This window comes from Marmota flaviventris, chromosome 16 (genome assembly GCF_047511675.1).
Source record: "Marmota flaviventris isolate mMarFla1 chromosome 16, mMarFla1.hap1, whole genome shotgun sequence".
Lineage (NCBI taxonomy): Eukaryota > Metazoa > Chordata > Mammalia > Rodentia > Sciuridae > Marmota > Marmota flaviventris.
This window is the reverse complement of record NC_092513.1, coordinates 25,790,916-25,807,740: the sequence shown is the minus strand read 5'-3', so window position 1 is coordinate 25,807,740 and position 16,825 is coordinate 25,790,916. Positions and strand designations below refer to the sequence as shown.

Genomic DNA, 16,825 nt, shown 5'->3' with positions numbered 1-16,825 from the left:
AGGACACTAAATTACCAACCCCTTTCATAGCAGGTGACACCGAGGCACAGAGGGTTGACCTGTCCAAGGTCACGGGATAGGGAAGAAAAAAAAAAAATGGGCCCAGACTCCAGTGGCCTGGCTCCTGGCTCTAGGAGGCCTCCTTGCCAGTAAGGCATTTCATTCTGGGTGGCAGGCAGGCATTTCTCTAAAGGATCCCAGGATGGCTAGAGACCAGGATACCATCCTCAGAGCAGGGCTGGGAGGGACCCCCCATAAGGCAGTGGGGACCCAAGCAAGATGTGTGCCCAGGACACTGCCCTCATTCCTGCCCACCTGGCCTGCCTTCCCACCAAGCAATCCCCTCCTTGTAGCTCTACCTGCTTCCAAAGTGTTCCTATGCACCCAGCCATGTGGCCCTCCTCTGTGGCATGGGCCCCTGTGAGTTTCTGTGCAAAACAGAGAAATAGCCAAGGAGAGGAGGCCCTGCTTCAGGATCCCTGGGAGGAGATGCCCATCTTAGACACCAGCAAAAGGGAGGTGGCTGCCTTGGAGGCCTGGAAATACAATCCTGCTAGTGTGTATTTTCTCATTTTCCCTTTGTGTTTGTGAAATAAAGGTTCAGACCCACTGGGTGGGGCAGGCTGGGCCTGCTGGGAGAGGGGACAGGGCTGGCCAGCTGGGGTTGACCAAGGCCAGCCTAGTTGTTGGCTTCTGAGATGGAGGCCACGTGGTTGAGGCCAGCGAGCCCTGGGAGGCCGGCCAGGCCCGCGGCCCAGGGGTCCGGCAGCGGGAAATAGGGCCGCGCGGCGGCCACGTTCTCGGCCAGCGCCAAGGCCAGGAGGCCGCCCGCGTTCCTCTCGGCCTCCAGCTGCGCGCGCCCGAACAGCTTCATCTGCGTCTCCTCGAACTGCCGCTCCAGCTCCTGCAGGCTCAGCGCGCCCTTGGGTGCCGCCAGGAAGTGCTTGGTGGGGCTGGGGCCCGGGAGGCACACGGCGGCGCCGCCCAGGTGGCCGCCCACCTCGCCCAGCGCAGGTGGCATCACGAAGGCCGCCTTTTCGGGCGCTGGGCCACCAGGGCCAAAGAGCAGGCTGGCGGCCCTCCAGGCGGCGGGTTTGCGGCCGCGCCGGGGCCGGGCCATGCGGCAGCTCTGGCGCTTGATGTGGCGGTGCAGGTGGTCGGAGCGCGTGAAGCTCTTGTAGCAGAACTCGCACTGGTAGGGCCGCACGCCCGTGTGGATGCGCATGTGGTTCTTGAGGTCGTAGTTGTGCACAAACTTGGCGTTGCAGTGAATGCACAGGTAGGGCCGCTCCCCTGTGTGCTTCCGCATGTGGATCTTCAGCTTGTCCTGCCTGCAATGCAGAAGCCGGGAGTCAGTCTCTGCTAGGAACACTCTTCAAGGCCCCTGACTCGCCCTTCTTCCAGAACCATCTAAGGCTCCCTATTGTCCTAGTGTCATAAAGCCCAGGAGTGGTGCACATGCTATGATCTACCTTCAACTATGGCCACAAACTTCTGCCCCACTCCAAACACGTGTGGCTCCTCACCTGGATTAGAGGGATAGGGAAGGATCAGTGTCCTGTTAGACGCCCCTCCCAACTCCCTTTACACACCAGTACAGGTAATGAATCACTCCACTGTTTATCAAAGGCCTGTCTTACATACGGGAAAATAGATTTGCTGGGGAAGATTTGTACCCCCCAAATCAGCATCTGGGCCTATCCCTCTGCTGTGCAGCAACTGCTCCCGATAATGGGTTGTACTTTAATCTCACACCCACTCTTTCCAAGCAACAGCCTTCCTTCTGGGCTCATCCTTGTACTTCTGTGGTTGGGTCTCTGTCCCATCCCAGCCCACAGGCTGTTGAGATCTGTTTGTCCTCAGCACTAATCTGCAGGCTCTAGAGGCCCGGCACACCTTGCTCAAGCCTCCTGCACTGTGGTTTCTTATCCTAAGCCCTGAGCTCTCTCCTCTTTGTCTGCAGACAATTTCAGGGTTTACAAAAGAGCCAGGTGCAGCAGGAATGCAGCCTAATCTTGGGCGAAGCTTTCTGGGATTTAGGAGTATTATTCAGAGGTAAGGCATGGCCTAGGTGGGGCTCCCATGGGGGTCTGGGAGCTCCTGCTCTATCCGCAGACCCTCACCAGTTTGCTGGGTGATCTTAAACAAGTTATGTAACTTCTTGGCACAGAGCAGAATTTAGGGCCAGACATCACTCCCCATTGTCTGGAGCCCATGAAGAGCCTGGGTTTGTGTGAGCTACAGTCAACACACCTCCTGGTGGTCTTGAAAGGAAAACTGGCATCCTGGGATTGTTTTCCTAAGGTCTGAGAGCTCAGCACAGCCTGGCCAAGGTGGAGGCAGCCGGGCGGGCGGGCGGCAGGAAGTCCTCTCAGGATTATTTTGTATTTTCCCCAGATGGCCAGGAGGCCAGGCAGCCTGCATATGGTTTCCCACCTCCTTCCCGCAGGTGTGGCTTGGGTGGAGTCTCTGCCTGTAATTTTAGGCTCAGCTTTGAGGTCAGAGCAGATGTAGATCCTAAGTATCCTCCCTAAAATGGCCAGATTTAAATCACCCTTGGTATAACCCCAGGATATAGCAGGAACTGCCTTGGTGTTCTGTGGCCACTAGAGGTCTCACTGGCTCTCATTAAAAAAAAAAAAATGTTCCCGAGGGATGGAGTAGGAGAGGAGAGAATCTTGTGAACACTGGTGGTGGGAGGTGGACCAGAGAGCGGACTCTCCCTCCTGTGCTCACTGGAGGGCTGGAGGGCTTCTGGGAGGTGGGGAGGGAGAGTGCATAGTGGGTAGGGAGAGAAGGGGGAGGAAGAGGGCTTACTGATTGAAACAGGTTCTCCTCCACATACCAGACCCTCTTTTCTCCCATAACCTACCAGCCTTCCCTGCTGTGATTGCTGCAATACCCCTGCCCACCCCAGCTGCTCACCACCCTGGTGGTAACTGTAATGCAGACCATTGGAGATCTGAGCAGAAAGGGGGCCTTTAAGGGCATCCAAGTTTGTGGGTCCCAAACTTGAGTGTTGCCTGAGAACAAGTATCAAGACTTGATATGGCAGAGTGCTGGGTGCCTCCCACAGCTCCTGATTCAGTTCTGGGGTGGACGAGGAGCAGAGCGTTTGCATTTCTAACAAGTTGCCCGATGCTGCTGTGGCTGCTGGTGGTCCACGGACCCCACACTGAGAATCACTGGCCCCAGTAAATCCTTCACTCTGTAGGTGGCACACTGAGGCCCAGGGAGGGAAACTGGCTGAGATCACCAGAGGGTAATGGTGGAGCTGAGACTAGAACTCAGGCCTAGGAGCCAGGGCCGTTTTTCTCACCACATCTCTGTGAACTGTGCAAAAACGTAGAGATGTGGGGGGCAGAGTGCCATTTCTATCCCATAGTGTGCTTTCATTGTACTCTACAAATTCACCAAGGCTCTGATGGCCACATGGATGGTGGACTAGCAGGCTCACTTACTGGCTCACTCCCTCACCAGGCCTGGCAGAGGGCTCCACTCAGAACCATCAGTCACCTCATTTAGTCCTTACCCCAGCATTAGGATATGTGTGTATATGTATGCACATATCCTAATATACACACAAATGTGTGTGTGTGTATATGGTTTTTTTTTTTTTGTATGTGTGGGGGGTACCAGGAACTGAACAAAGGGGCACTCAACCACTGAGTCACACCCCCAGCCCTATTTTGTATTTTATTTAGAAACAGGGTCTCACTGAGTTGCTTAGTACCTTGCTTTGGCTGAGGCTGGCTTTGAACTTGTGATCCTCCTGCCTCAGCCTCCTGAGCCACTGGGATTACAAGTGTGTACCACCATGCCCAGCCTATATATGTGTATTTTAAAATCACTGTTACACACAGTTCCTAGTATTGATTGTTTGGGTAACTCTCAAACAATAGATGATGTGAATGGTGAATCTTCAAATATCTAGGGCCTCCCTGTAAATATCTACAACTTCTCTCAAACTTTCATTAGGGCTTCTAAAATAAATCAGTGTCAATGGAGGGCATCTTGATGACCCTTTGTTGAGTACTTGCTCTGGGCAGGTGAATGCACTATGTTAAAGACCCTGGAAAGGTTGCTATTTGGAGGCAAATATTTTCACCATAAGGACTCCTGGCCTGCAGCCTACGAGGGCTGGTCAGAAAGTACAGACTGCAACCATTGAAATAGGGCAGGGCGGGTGAGAGGAACCCCTCCCTGGGCAGAGCTGTCTTCCCCTGATGGAGAGTCCAGAGAGCTGGGTGAGGGGTGCAGAGAGCTGGCAGAGCTTAGGACAAGCTAGTCCTGGAAAAAATGCTAGAGATCATGGAGCTCACCAGGAGCACTGTCCCCATACTCAGATTTAGTGTCTGAGTCCCAGGGTCCAGGCACCTATGTCATCAGCAGTGCACTTCCCAGGACCCTGAAAAGGTCCCAGAACTTTGAAAAAGTTCCCAGAACCTGATGGAGTCCAACTCCCTTACTTCCAAGATAAGCAAGGACCAGATGGGGAATGGCATTCTAAGGTCACACAATCTCCTTCTTCATGTGATGACCTTTCCACGTGGATGTCATGACAGGTGGGTTGGCAGAGCTTGGTCTGGATCAGGAGTGCCCCCAAAGAGCCAGACCAGGTTCACTGCCTTGGACCTGTTCCCTGACCTGTAAAGTGGGAGCCGGTCTGTACCATTTAACCTCTGGTGTTCCAAGAGTGTTTGCATTTGGGTAATGGGGATTTGAGGAATCTCTTTCCCATCCTGTTTTGTCTGGTTGGCTCCATGCACGAAGCTCTTCTATTCTTGCTTCTCTGTGAATTTGGCCTGTTTACGAGCAGTGTGAGTTCTGCTGGGATATGCTCAAGTAAGGGATTCAGGCAGTGAGTGGGCTCTTAGTTATCTCTTCCTGGGGTCTGATTTAAAGGTCCCAGTCTCCCACTGGCCTTGTGCTAACTTATCCCTTAGCTTGGAGTTGAAAGCTCTTTTAAACTCTCTCTGCTCCGCTTTGCAGCATCCCCCACCCCAGCACTGAACCTACGTGCTGCATGGATTATGCTGTTCTCTCAGGCCACACTCTAGCCAAGCTTGCATCTTGGAACACCTGCCTGCAGAACTGGACTGTTGATCCCCCAGTACAGAGCCAGCCACAGGATGGAGGCTCTTATAAACCCTGGCTCCTTTCCCTGGGGCCTATCTGGTGTTTGCACACTGATACTCCATCCTGGGGGCTCTCCCAGAAGGTCAAGGCCAGGTATCAGTGTGCTCCTTCCTTCCCAGCCCTAAACCCCCTGTTTCAGCCCTCTACCACCCTGCACCCAATTCCTTCATCTCCTAGTTTACTCTTGCAAACTGCCCTGCTGGATGCCTCATGCTCCAAATCCCCCTAATGCTTTAAGGTCAAACTCAAGTGTAGTTCTATGCTGTCCACCCAGGGCTGTTGCTCAGCTCCCTGATTTTCCATGCATCTGTTGCCTAAGCATTGCCCTTTGAGTCAGGTTACCTGAGGGACAAAGTGGGAGCAACTAGAAAAGATGAGGTGGCAGTGGCTCTTCTTCTGTCCCCTGGTAGTCTCATATGTGTCAGCATTGCCCTCCCAGTGGGTCAAGAGCCAAGGAGGACCAATACGTCACACATGCATTGCCTGAGGCCCTGCTCCAACCTCCAGCACTCCTGATAGATGAGAACACCTGTCCAGAGGCTGTCTTGGCAAGGCCTGCCTTTACCTTGCATGTGTGTGCTGTTTCCAGGACAAGGGCCACTGTGTGGCTGACTCCTTGCATGCACACACTGCTCATCCCTGCCCCTCCCCACCAGAACCAGAAGCAGCAAGTGATACAAATTCTAGCAAATGCAAAAAGCTCCAAACCTCACGGACATTCCCCTTAGTACTGATTGTCGCATGGCTCAGGTGCTTGCTTTGGCCGTGAAGGCCAAATGGAATCAGGAAACTGGGAGTGACCTTAGGGGGCATCCATCTACCCCCATAAATTTTACCTGGGAACCTGAGGCTGAGAGAGGGTGACAGAGTTAGCAGAAGCAGAACCAGGCCCTGAACCTGGGCCTCCTGATGACCACTCTGGTGCTCTTTCCAAAGTCCCACAATCCACTGAGAGATACTGGGCCCTGTGTGCATGTATTCATTCAGTGACAGTTACTCTGCATGGTGCTTCCTGCAGCCTTCAACCAGCACCTGGTAAGGAGGGTGCTGGAACCCGCTTTGAGAAGCACTTGTTGGGTGCTCTTTTGTACGTCACAAGGTGCCCAACACTGAGCATAGGCACAGTGAGTGCCAGTTACATGTGTGTTGATGACCAGTGACCAGCAGGGCTGATTCCAGAACTCCCCAGCCCTAGGTCTGAGCCTCCTCCCTGACCTTCATTCTGCTCATCTGCCATCTCATTCCACTTTCCTGCCGCAGAGGGAGGCCAGCATCACGGACTCCATCTGCAGCCCCAATTCCAGCTCAGTGTCAGGAAAGATGAGTGAGTCCTCAGGAGACTTCCAAAAAGGCTCCCAGGCAGGGCCATGTCTCCTCTCAGACTTCCTGGTACTGGATGGTCTGGGATGGTCTGAGACCACCTCTCCTCCTGCTAAGGCATGACCTTATCTTAACAAGGTTCCCAGAACTGCTGGGAGGGGGCAGGCTGGAAAGAGGATAAAGGAAAGAGAAAGCCGGGCCTTGTTTGGAGAGCTGGCAGCTGCCCGGGAGCAGAGGGTGGTCAGCATTGGGCTAGAGGCTGGGTAGGGGTGGGAGGTGTGCAGGCTGACAGTGGCAGCCCTGGGGATGTTGGAGGGGATTGTGAGGAAACTGTTCATCACAGAGTAAATTCGTTCACAGTGGAGGTCGCCCATCCTTTCCCAGGGTGGAGTGGCCTCCGTGGGACCTCTGTTGGGTATTGGGTCAGGGCGGGTCTCTTTCTGGTCTTGAACACTTCTGCGTTCTCTACTCTTCTGGCAGACACAGCTGGGACACCTATGTGAGCCAGGCTGTGGGTGGCATGCAGGGGCTGCAGGAGGGAGATGGCCTGTCCACTCTGTAAGAGTTCCTGGCCAAAGGGTTAGGTGGGCAGGAGGCAGGTCCCCATGGCCTGTGATCAGGGACCCATGTGGCGGGAAGTGAGAGGAGGTAATGCAGAGGCCTTCTCCAGGCAGGGTCAGTTCCCACTGGCAGTGACGGCTGCAGTTGGGACAACAAGGTGTGCAGGGGCTGCCACCCACAGTGACTGTAGACAGAAAGGGCCACCAAGCACAGCAGTGTCTCTCGGTATCCTCATGGGCCACATGCTCCCTGTTCTTCAGGGGCCATCCTAGGTGTCACCTCTGGCAGAGCCCCACAGTCCTCACCTTTGGCTCCGGCTGCCACATCCTCTGGGAGTAGAGGATGAAGAACTTTTGGGGAGAGGGCTGGGGTGATCTTGGTCCAGACTACCGCTGACCTTATCCTGAGCTCTTTCTCTGTCTTGAGTCTGACCTGAGCGGGACGGGTTGGGGCAGGAGCTTCGGCCGGCTCCAGCCTTTTTCAGGAGGGAAATGGTGCCTTGGATTAGGCCCAGGCCCCCATCCCCTCCCCTCACCAGGGAACGAGCTCCCTAATGAACACAGGCTTGGGAACACCTGGCACACAGAGGTGGAGGCACTCAGAGCCCAGTGACTACCAGGGGACCACAGCAGGTGGGGACAGCAGGGGGGGGGCTGTAGAAACAGTTTGGGTGAAGCCTGTGATCCCCTGCCTAGGGGTATTTATATCTAGAACAGATCAGTGGTGAGGCAACTGGTGGGACTGGCCAAAATCTGGAGCCACCTAAGAGGTGAGGTTTCCGACACCAAGGAGTAGACAATACCATGGTGGGGAGGACCTCCTCTCAGAGGCCAGCAGCAGGCAGGGCCTCAGGGTGGTCCCTTACATCCCTCTCTTGGGTGTGACTGCTGAAAGTATTAGGAAAGATGGCCGTAGGATGTGGACATCCTGGGAATTGGCATTTGGGACGCATAACTCAGAGCCTGGGCCAAAGGGCCACCAGGCAGGGGAAGGGCAGCCGTCTCCAAGACCATGGGATGGATTAGAGGTGGGTCAGAGGACTGAGCTCCTCCCAGCGTTGAGGAGGGAGGAAATGAGGTCTTGCGAGAGACTGGAGCTCTACTGCAATTCAGGAAGGACCCCAACCCCAGGTGGGGAAACAGTGTCCCAGAGGAGGCCTGGAGGGCAGAGTGTCAGGTCCCTCTCAGCCTTTGTGGGGGCCAGTCTAGTCTTGGCCTTGCGAGGGACTCTGGGAATCCCAGCCACCAGTGCTAAAGAGCCTCCAGGTGGGGAGGAAGGGGAAGGCGTTATGGATCGTGGCAGGGAGTCAGCCAAGAAGCAGGGCCCGTGGAAAAGCTGCAAGGTGACTTGGTCTCAGGGAGGAAGACTTCAATCCGGAAAGGCCAGACTGGGACTCTTAGAGGACAGGAAAGAATCCTTCCGGGACAGTCCTGGAGAGGCAGTGGGAAGCCAAGGAGGGGCGGTTCTGAGGAATGTGTGGGTAGGGGTGAGGAGCAGGCTGCGCAGCAGCAGCAGCCCACGGTGAGAAATACCGTCCCTGATGGGAGCAGGCCAGAAAAATCTCTCCACCCCTTCTGCCCCCTGACCCTGGGCTTTCTCTGCTCCTGGGAGAGGGGGGCCCCCAGAGCTTGTCTGCTCTTTTTCCGGAGGGTCAGGGCCCAGTGGGAGCCAAGTGAGGGGAGGTCTGGTGGGGGCTGGAGTGCAGCTGCAGCCGCTGGAGGCAGGCCTGGGGCCCAGATGGTCATCCGCCTGCAGAGCAAGAGGAGCAGGAGTAACCAAGGGCTGCCAGGGCAGATGGCTGGGTGGCCGGAACTGCCCCAGGGCTGATGTGGCCTGGAGGAGTAGGAAGACACAGAGGCCACCCTAAGTGACCATCAGGAGTATGTTGGGGGGAGCATTCTGGAGCGTCACCCTTCAATAGAAAACAGCATCACTGCTCAAACCAGGAGGCCTACTCCCAGAGAATGTTCCAGTGGCCCAGAGAGGGTGAGAGGTCTGTCTTCAGTGACTGGCCAAGTTATAAACTTTCCATAGGGAAGTCAGGGCCCACACACTGGCCAGACCTGGGTGGACCTCACAGAGGGATGATGGCAGAAAGGCCCAGAGAGAAGGAGATGGGGAAGAAAAGGACCAGGGGGCTCTGGGTGCCAGGTGGGTTCACTGTGTGGTACCCTGAGAAACATCTCCCATTGAAGCCATTGGCCTGGGTGTCCCCTGAAGGGAGAGGTGTTGCCAAAGTCAGCCACCTGCCAAGGGACAGGCACAGGAAGTTAGGGATGGGAGCTGGCTGGGCAGAGGGGTGCTCCAGGCTGATTCTAGGCTGGCTTTGCAGATCTGGTCTGGCTTTGAAGTTGTTCCCAAGGGCCTTGGAGACCAGGTTGGAGCAAGGCCCTTACTGAAGATGAATGAATTATACTTGGGTTGGCTTCCTGTGAGTTCTGGTTTACCTCCCTCCTGTCACTCTGTGCTTTGGTTAACACCTTGTTCTGCTGCGCTAGCCTGGCCCTGGGGGGGTGTAAGTGAAACCAGGAGAAGGCAGGCAGGGGCGAAAAGTGGGGACTGCACTGCCCACGGGAATCCCAGCCACCAGTGCTAAAGAGCCTCCAGGTGGGGAGGAAGGGGAAGGCATTATGGGATCGTGGCAGGGAGTCAGCCAAGAAGCAGGGCCTGTGGAAAAGCTGCAAGGCGACTTGGTGTCAGGGAGGAAGCCCTGGGGTCAGCATTGGCAGGTGGCTGAGCCTGTCAATAGTGAGCGGCTAAGAGGAAGGGGACACATCCTGCAGATTTCCCCTCCCCTGTACCTGGAGGCATCTGGGGCAGACTCTGGGGTTTACCCCACAGAAGCAGCTGTAAGCAGGACTCCAAAGCTCCCTTGGAAGCCATCAGTAGTGTCCTTCAGAGCCACAGAGCTGTTTCAGCAATGTCATTTGGACTGGAACATATTTCTGAGTTCCCACCCAAGTCGCCCCAACAGCAGGTCTCATCACTTTACAGACTCATCTTGTTTTTTTTTTTTTTCTGGAAAAGCACACAGTCCTGCACTGGATATCCACCCTGAACCAAAAGTTTCACTCTGTCCTCAAAGGCCAGAGCTTTGGGCCCACGGAGGAAAATCAAAGGAATGAACTCCAAATAATTCCCAAAGGCACATTTTCAAGAGAATGTGGGGTGATGGTGGTGACATTAAAATAAGTGGGGGGGGGGCTGTCAAGGTGAGCTCTTTGAGGGGTCAGTGGCAGTGGGGAAGGACTGGTCTAGTAAGCTATGGTTGCAGGATAGGTATCACCAGGCTCTGTCTACATCCGACACAGTGAAGTGACCAAGCCCCAGGGCCAGACCACTTATCTGAGCTTCCCTACTGTGGACATGGCTGAGATCAGTCTCACACCAGGGAACAACAGTGGCACCAACAAAATAGGAAAGACAGAGAAGGAACGGGATATAGCTTTCCTATGTTCATGTGTGAATATATAACCAGTGGAACTCCACATCATGCACAACCACAAGAATGGGAAGCTATCTCCATGTATGGATGTCAAAATACATTCTGTCATGGGTAACTAAAAAGAACAAATAAAACACAAAGAAGGAAGAAAACAATGGCACCATCAAGCTGTATATTCCCCAAATGAGGCCTTCCAAAACCTAGCAACGGACAGAGCTGACCTCCCATCATCCCACCTGTCAGTTTTGACCACAAAAGTTGCTGCACAAAGTACATGACACATGTTTGCTGAATGGGATGGTGTCCCTGAGAGACCAAAAATTTACAGTGTATTGACTTCAAATCTTAAAACAGTGTAAATTAATACTTCTTTCAACATGGAAAGGCAAAGGAGAGAACACTCAGGGAGCCCTGTCCTGTAAGGATGAAGGAAGGGCCTACAGGGGTCTCTGCAGTCTCCTGGTCACAGACTTTGACGTTCTACATGGACTGGGGTTCAAGTTGCCTATCATTTTCTAGCTGCACACATAAGGGGCCAGCTAGTCACCAGGAAGTGGGCTGGAAACAAAGGTAATTGTGCCTGCCTGTGTTCCCAGGACCCTTAGTGTGCAGGACATGCTTAATAAAGAAGGACTGTGGGGGCTAGGGTTATGGCTCAGTCGTAAAGCATTTGCTTCACCTGTATGAGGCCCTGGGTTCCATTCTCAGCACCATATATAAATCAATGAATAAAAATAAAAAAATGTCCATCAACAACTAAAAAAACTTAAAAAAAAAAAAAAAAAAGAAGAAGGACTGTGGCTTCTCCAAATGAAACACCAGAGCTGCACCCCTCTGGGGAGCCCAGCCTGGGTTCTGTGGATTTGCAATGGTAAAGGAGACAGGGAAGACATGCAAACCGGGTGCTGAGGCTCTTCACCCTGGAACAGCTCAGCTCTGACTTGACTCACATCTTAAACTTCCACCTAAAATATGAGAACATATTTTAGCTCCCTAAAGGGTTTGGAAGTCATGACACCAGGTAATGCCTAGCATCCGGCCTAGCAATGAACTTGACATGTGACCAGGATCTAGCTGGGGCTCTCTCTCCATCCCTGGCTCTCCACGCCTCTGGCCCTGTCCCCAGCAAACCGTCACCCTGCCCCTGCTGCAGCTGCGCACCTGGTGAATCGGACCTCGCAGATGTTGCACATGTATGGCTTCTCCCCAGTGTGGGTCCTCATGTGCCGCGGCAGCTTCCCGGCCCCCATGATGACTTTGTGGCAGATGGGGCACTGCTGAGATGCCTTGGGCTTCAGCTTGCGCTCCTCCACCAGTGGCCAGGGTGGGAAGAGGCTCCCCAGGTGGGTGGCACTCAAGAAGTTGAGATAGGCACCGTAGTCGTTCTCTGCCTTGATGGGGCCTAGTGGTCCCCCAGGCAGGTCAGGGAACATGTCCTTGAAGAAGTCGCTAGGGAAGGGTGGGGGAGGGGGCGGGGGCAGCTCTTCCTTCTCTTCCTCCTTGATCTTCCGGTTTTTGATGACCAGATCCAATGGCCCACTGTCCATTGGCTGCTCAGGCAGCTGGGCAAAGGCACCAAAGTCTCCCGGCCAGAGGTGTGGGAAGAAGTCCGGGGCAAACGGAGATAAGGAGGGTCTCCGGTCAGGGATGTTGGCTTTGGGGTACAGGTTCTCCCTCAGCAGAGATTCGATGGAGAAGTCCCGGATCACCCCTAGATGGCCAGGGCTGCCGGCCTGGAAGGAGTCCGGGAAGTCCCTGGGTGTGTCTGAATAGGCCTTCTCCGTGAGATGGTCCGTCTTGGAGGGGCTTTGGTGGCAGTTGATGTCCTGGGGGTCAGGCAGGTTTTCTTGGTCAGCAAAGTCCTCCGTATCGTCGTCGTCCTCCTCCTCTTCCTCCTCCTCCTCCTCTTCGTCCTCCTCGTCGTCGTCGTCTTCGTCGTCGTCGTCATCCTCCTTGTCGTCCTCCTCGCCGCCCTCGCCGCCGGGCTCCATGATCTCCAGGCACACGTTCACGATGCACGGGATCTCCAGCATCCGGGCGGCGTTGAGGATGTGCTTGACGTTGGAGGCGGTGATGGTGAGCGTGGAGGTGTAGGCGAACTCCAGGATGGCGGCCAGCGCCTCGGGCTGCACGAAGTCGATCTCGTACACGTAGGGCTGGCTGGCTAGGCTGCCGGCCGTGAAGAGCTTCTTGAAGTACTTGCTGCAGGCGGCCAGGACCGAGCGGTGCGTGCGGTACTCCTGCTCCTGCACCACCAGGAGCACGTCGCAGAGCAGGCCATCGTGCCGCTGCTCGTTGAGGCTGCACAGCACCTCGCTGCTGTGGTTGGGGAAGGGAATGCCGATGAGCTCGTCAATGCCATTGGCCATGTTCTCCGCCCGAGCCCTGCGGACACGAAGAGGGAGGCGGTTAGCGAGCACGGCTGGGGAGGGCTCCGTAGGGACTCTGGACCCCCTGCTCCCCCGCGCCCTCTGCTCGGCCGAAGGCTCATCCTGCAGGAGAAAGCCAGCCCTCCTCTCTCTGGGCTTGGCCAAACCTCACCTGCAGTTCACAGCTCGGCTCAAGCTGGCGCTTCTCTCTGTGCCCTTGGACTCTTGGAGCCACTGGGCACTGCTTAGCAAAGGCCACAGAGACTCCTGGCGGGTTTGAGTCACCAAATTTCACTTTGTAAATGTGGAGCTGGGAATGCCAGCATGAACGACCTCCTGAGAGCCAGCTATTCCATCCTCCCAGGGCACAGTGTCCACCTCCCATACAGGACCACTGGGTGCCTCTGCTGAGGAAACGCTCTGGTTGTCTCACAAGTCCTCAGACTCCTTAACAGACTCCCATTTTGCACTGGATCCCAGGAAGCCTAAGACCAATTTTATGGCCCATTATCAGTAAGTGAGTGGAGCCTCCTGGCATCTGTTTGGTCACCTGCCCCTTCTCCCGGCTTCACTGTAGCTGATGGAGTTTCCTTTCATTTGCAAAACTTGATCTTTTTGTCTTTTAAAACTAACATCTTATCTATGTCTGTCTGTTTCTGTTATAAATAAACACTTGAAACCCACATAGATCCAAGCGCATTGCTAATTAATTTATCATGTCTGGATTCTGTTAGCCTCCCAGTTTTATAAACCCCCGGGGGAAGAATCTTCTTCTGAGACCCCCTTTGTCATTATGGGTGGTCCTGCCTGATGGATGGCTTGAGAGCAAACCAAGAAGGTCCCTGCTCTGATAGGGCAGGGCAACCCTGAGGACAACAGAGCATGCCTCACCAAAGAGGGCATACAGATGGGAAAGAAGTCATCTCCTTTGAAAAGATGTTTCTGGTTGTTAGTCATCACAGAAGTGGAACTTAGAACCACAATAAGATATTGCTACATACCTCTTAGAGTGGCTAAAATTTTAAAAAGTGAAAACACCAAGTACTGGTGAAGATGTGAAGATGGATCACTCATACATTGCTGGTAGAAAGGCAAAATGGCCCAGCCACTCTGGAAAACACATCACAGGTTCTTAGAAAACCAAATATGTAACTATCACAAGACGCTGTGATTGCATTCTTGAGCATTTACCCCAGAGAAATGAAAACTGTGGTCCACACAATAACCTCTACACAAATGCACAGATCTGCTTTATGCACAACAGCCAATAACTGGAAACGACCCAGATACCCTTCAACAGGTGAGTGGCTGAGCACACTGTAGTGCATCCTGAGGATGGGTCAGCAAAGAACAGGAGCATGCAGCCACCTTGATGACTCTCCATGGGATTATGCTGAGCAAAAAAAGACAGTTCCATTGGCTACACAGTGCATGATTCCATTTATGTGACATTTTGGGAATGACAATATAATAGCAATGGAGAAGAGATGAGTGGGAGAAAAGTAGATGTGGCTCTAAGAGCCACAGGAGGGGGTCCCGTGGTGCTAGAAATGTCCTGTAAGTTGACTGGATGCATATCAGTGTCCTGGTCCATATGATACCATGGTTTTGCAAGATGTTACCACTGGGGAAACTGAGCCAAGGGCACATGGGATGTTTCTGTATTGTCTTTCACAAGGGCATGTGAACTAACAGCCAGCTCAAAATAAAAAGTTTAGTTTTAAAAAGTAAATGATAGAAAACAACCCAAATCAATCAATTATTTTCCCTACCCTGATTTCTGTCCATCATCTATCTACTGCAGGATATGAGGTGGGGGGTGTGGTAGGAACTATTTTACCCAGGGAGGTCAGTGGAGGCTTCCTGGAGGAAGCATCATTTGAACTAAGACCTAGAAGACGAGAAGGACCCCGCCTTGGATCACTGCGGGGAACAGGGTGGGAAGGCCCACCAGGGTGCTCTTGGTCTGGAGGCAGTAGGGTCTCTTCTGTGTGGCCCCATTTAACTCGATTTTTCCACTTCTCTATTTCTCTGGTGGCTCTGAGGGGCCATGCCTGCACACATCCCCTGGGGCTTGTGTGGGACTCACTGAAGGATGCTTCTCCTTCACTCTGACCAGAGAGGGTGTCCCTAGGCCATATGCTTCAATGAGCTGTGCTGTAGAAAGAGCTATGGGCTGCTTCCTACCACCTAGAGTAGGAGATGAACTCTTGGGGGCTCCCTCCTTTCCCTGCACCCGAGGCCTGATCCTCACTCTAGCAGTGGGAGCTGGAGGAACTAGGGCAGCCTGCATGGCTGAATACCAGGTGGCTCCTTTAGGACTGCTCTGCCCTAAGAGGGTGACTTTGTGGGCAGTTGGACGGGAGGCCAGCAGGCTGCCCATCTAGGATCTGGATCAGAGGGGCGCTCAAGTCCAAACTACATTTAATTTTGAATGTGTGGAGTCAGAAGCGGTATGACCTCCTATGCAGTGAGCAAGGGGACCTGAGGTCACCTGTCCTTGGGCCCCAGCCCTGTTTTAGATATTGAGGACCCATGAGCAGATTGCAAAGAGAGTGCAAGTTCCCCCGGTCAGCACCTTCTGTCTTCGGGCCAAGTGCTGGCCCTAAGCAATGGTTCCTGGATGAAGTGTCAGGACCACCATCTGCCCTCGGGCCTCCTCACAATACAGGGATCAAGCACCTCCTGTGATCATCACTCCCACTCTACAGATGAGGGGTGGCGTGCAAGGATCTGAGCTTTGAGCCACAGTCAGCTCCAGCCCCTGCCTCTGGCAGCAAGGGTAACCATTTGTCTGCTGTCACCCATGAGTGGCCTGGACTTTGGGTGAAGCGCTCAGGGACACCTATGTGGCAGAGGTTGGGAAACACTGGAGACAGCAAGAGTTGAGTGATCCTGCCTTCCAGGGAGGCTGAACAGGCAGGGCAGCGGCTGACTGAAGGCCCCCAGGCAGCCTTAGGGGTGCAGCTTGAAGACACCCCGAGCCCAGGCTCCAGCACTTCTCACAGTCTCAGGAAGGAGCTCTTCTCTGAGCCCTAGACAGAGCTACTGGTTCCCCAGAAAGGTCCCCTGCTCTGTGGCAGTGGCAAGGCTCTGCTAGGGAAAGAGTATGAGGGAAGGGAGGAAAGGAATCTGAGGTTCAAATTCTCCATTCCACCTTTTGAAAACAGCTGTGCTTGGCAGTCACATGGATGGGGTGCTTGGCCACAACCCTCCGGTTCATGGATCCCAGATGTACCTCTGTACCCCTATTCTTCAATTCCCAATCATAAATTCCATTCTTAGCCTTTAAGCCTTTGCTCACGCTAGGCTCCTGCCTCCAACAAATGCACCTCCAGAACTCCACATCCCACCCACAGTCCAAGGTCCCACTCAGATGACCACTTCTCCATCCCTCGGTTCAGATGCTAGGCCTCTCCAGCCTTTGATCTCCTGAACACTTGATGATCCCTGTCATTTATTTGATTCTGTCTTGTACGGTAACTGGTTTTGTATGTGTTTGGGCATCTCTGCTAGATTATAAGCTGCTTGAGGGCAGATGGTACCTTTAAATGATGGCATTCAGCTGGTGAAGGTCTATGGCAAGGTTGTCCTTAGCCACACTAAAATTAACTGTTGTATGCTGTTCACAATGGTACTCCATCTATTAGAAGATAGTAGTGGCAGATTCAAAGATGGTCCCCAGTGATTCTTGCCTCTTGGTGGCAAGGTTTTGTGTCTTTGTGTGTTCCCCTCCCACATAACTAAGAATGACCTGTGTGACCAATAATCTCTGTGGAAGTGGTGATATGTGACCTCTGGGGTGGGGTCAGGAAAGATATCATTGTTTCAACTTTGCTCTCGTTGGATCATTCATACTGTGGGAACTAGTGGCCATATTGGGAGGATGCTCAAGCAGCTATCTGGAGAAAACCATGTGGCATAGAACTGAGGTCTTCTGCTGACAGCCAACATGTCAATTGTGTGAGGAACCCATCTTTTGAGTGGCTCC

The 16,825-nt window shown here is 53.7% G+C and overlaps 1 protein-coding gene across 2 annotated transcripts in view; it reads right to left on the bottom strand.

The window, feature by feature from the left end:
- Positions 1-679: 679 nt before the first annotated feature.
- The window catches only part of Zbtb7c (zinc finger and BTB domain containing 7C), a 258,060-nt gene continuing 241,914 nt past the window's right edge, over positions 680-16,825 (bottom strand). For both annotated transcript variants that reach the window (XM_071602666.1, XM_071602667.1), the window contains 2 exons: positions 11,627-12,850; positions 680-1,331 (listed from right to left, as the gene is read on the bottom strand). In XM_071602666.1, the coding sequence (XP_071458767.1) occupies positions 680-1,331; positions 11,627-12,834 (1,860 nt within the window). In that variant the 5' untranslated portion in view covers positions 12,835-12,850. The remainder of the gene's footprint in view (positions 1,332-11,626; positions 12,851-16,825) is intronic.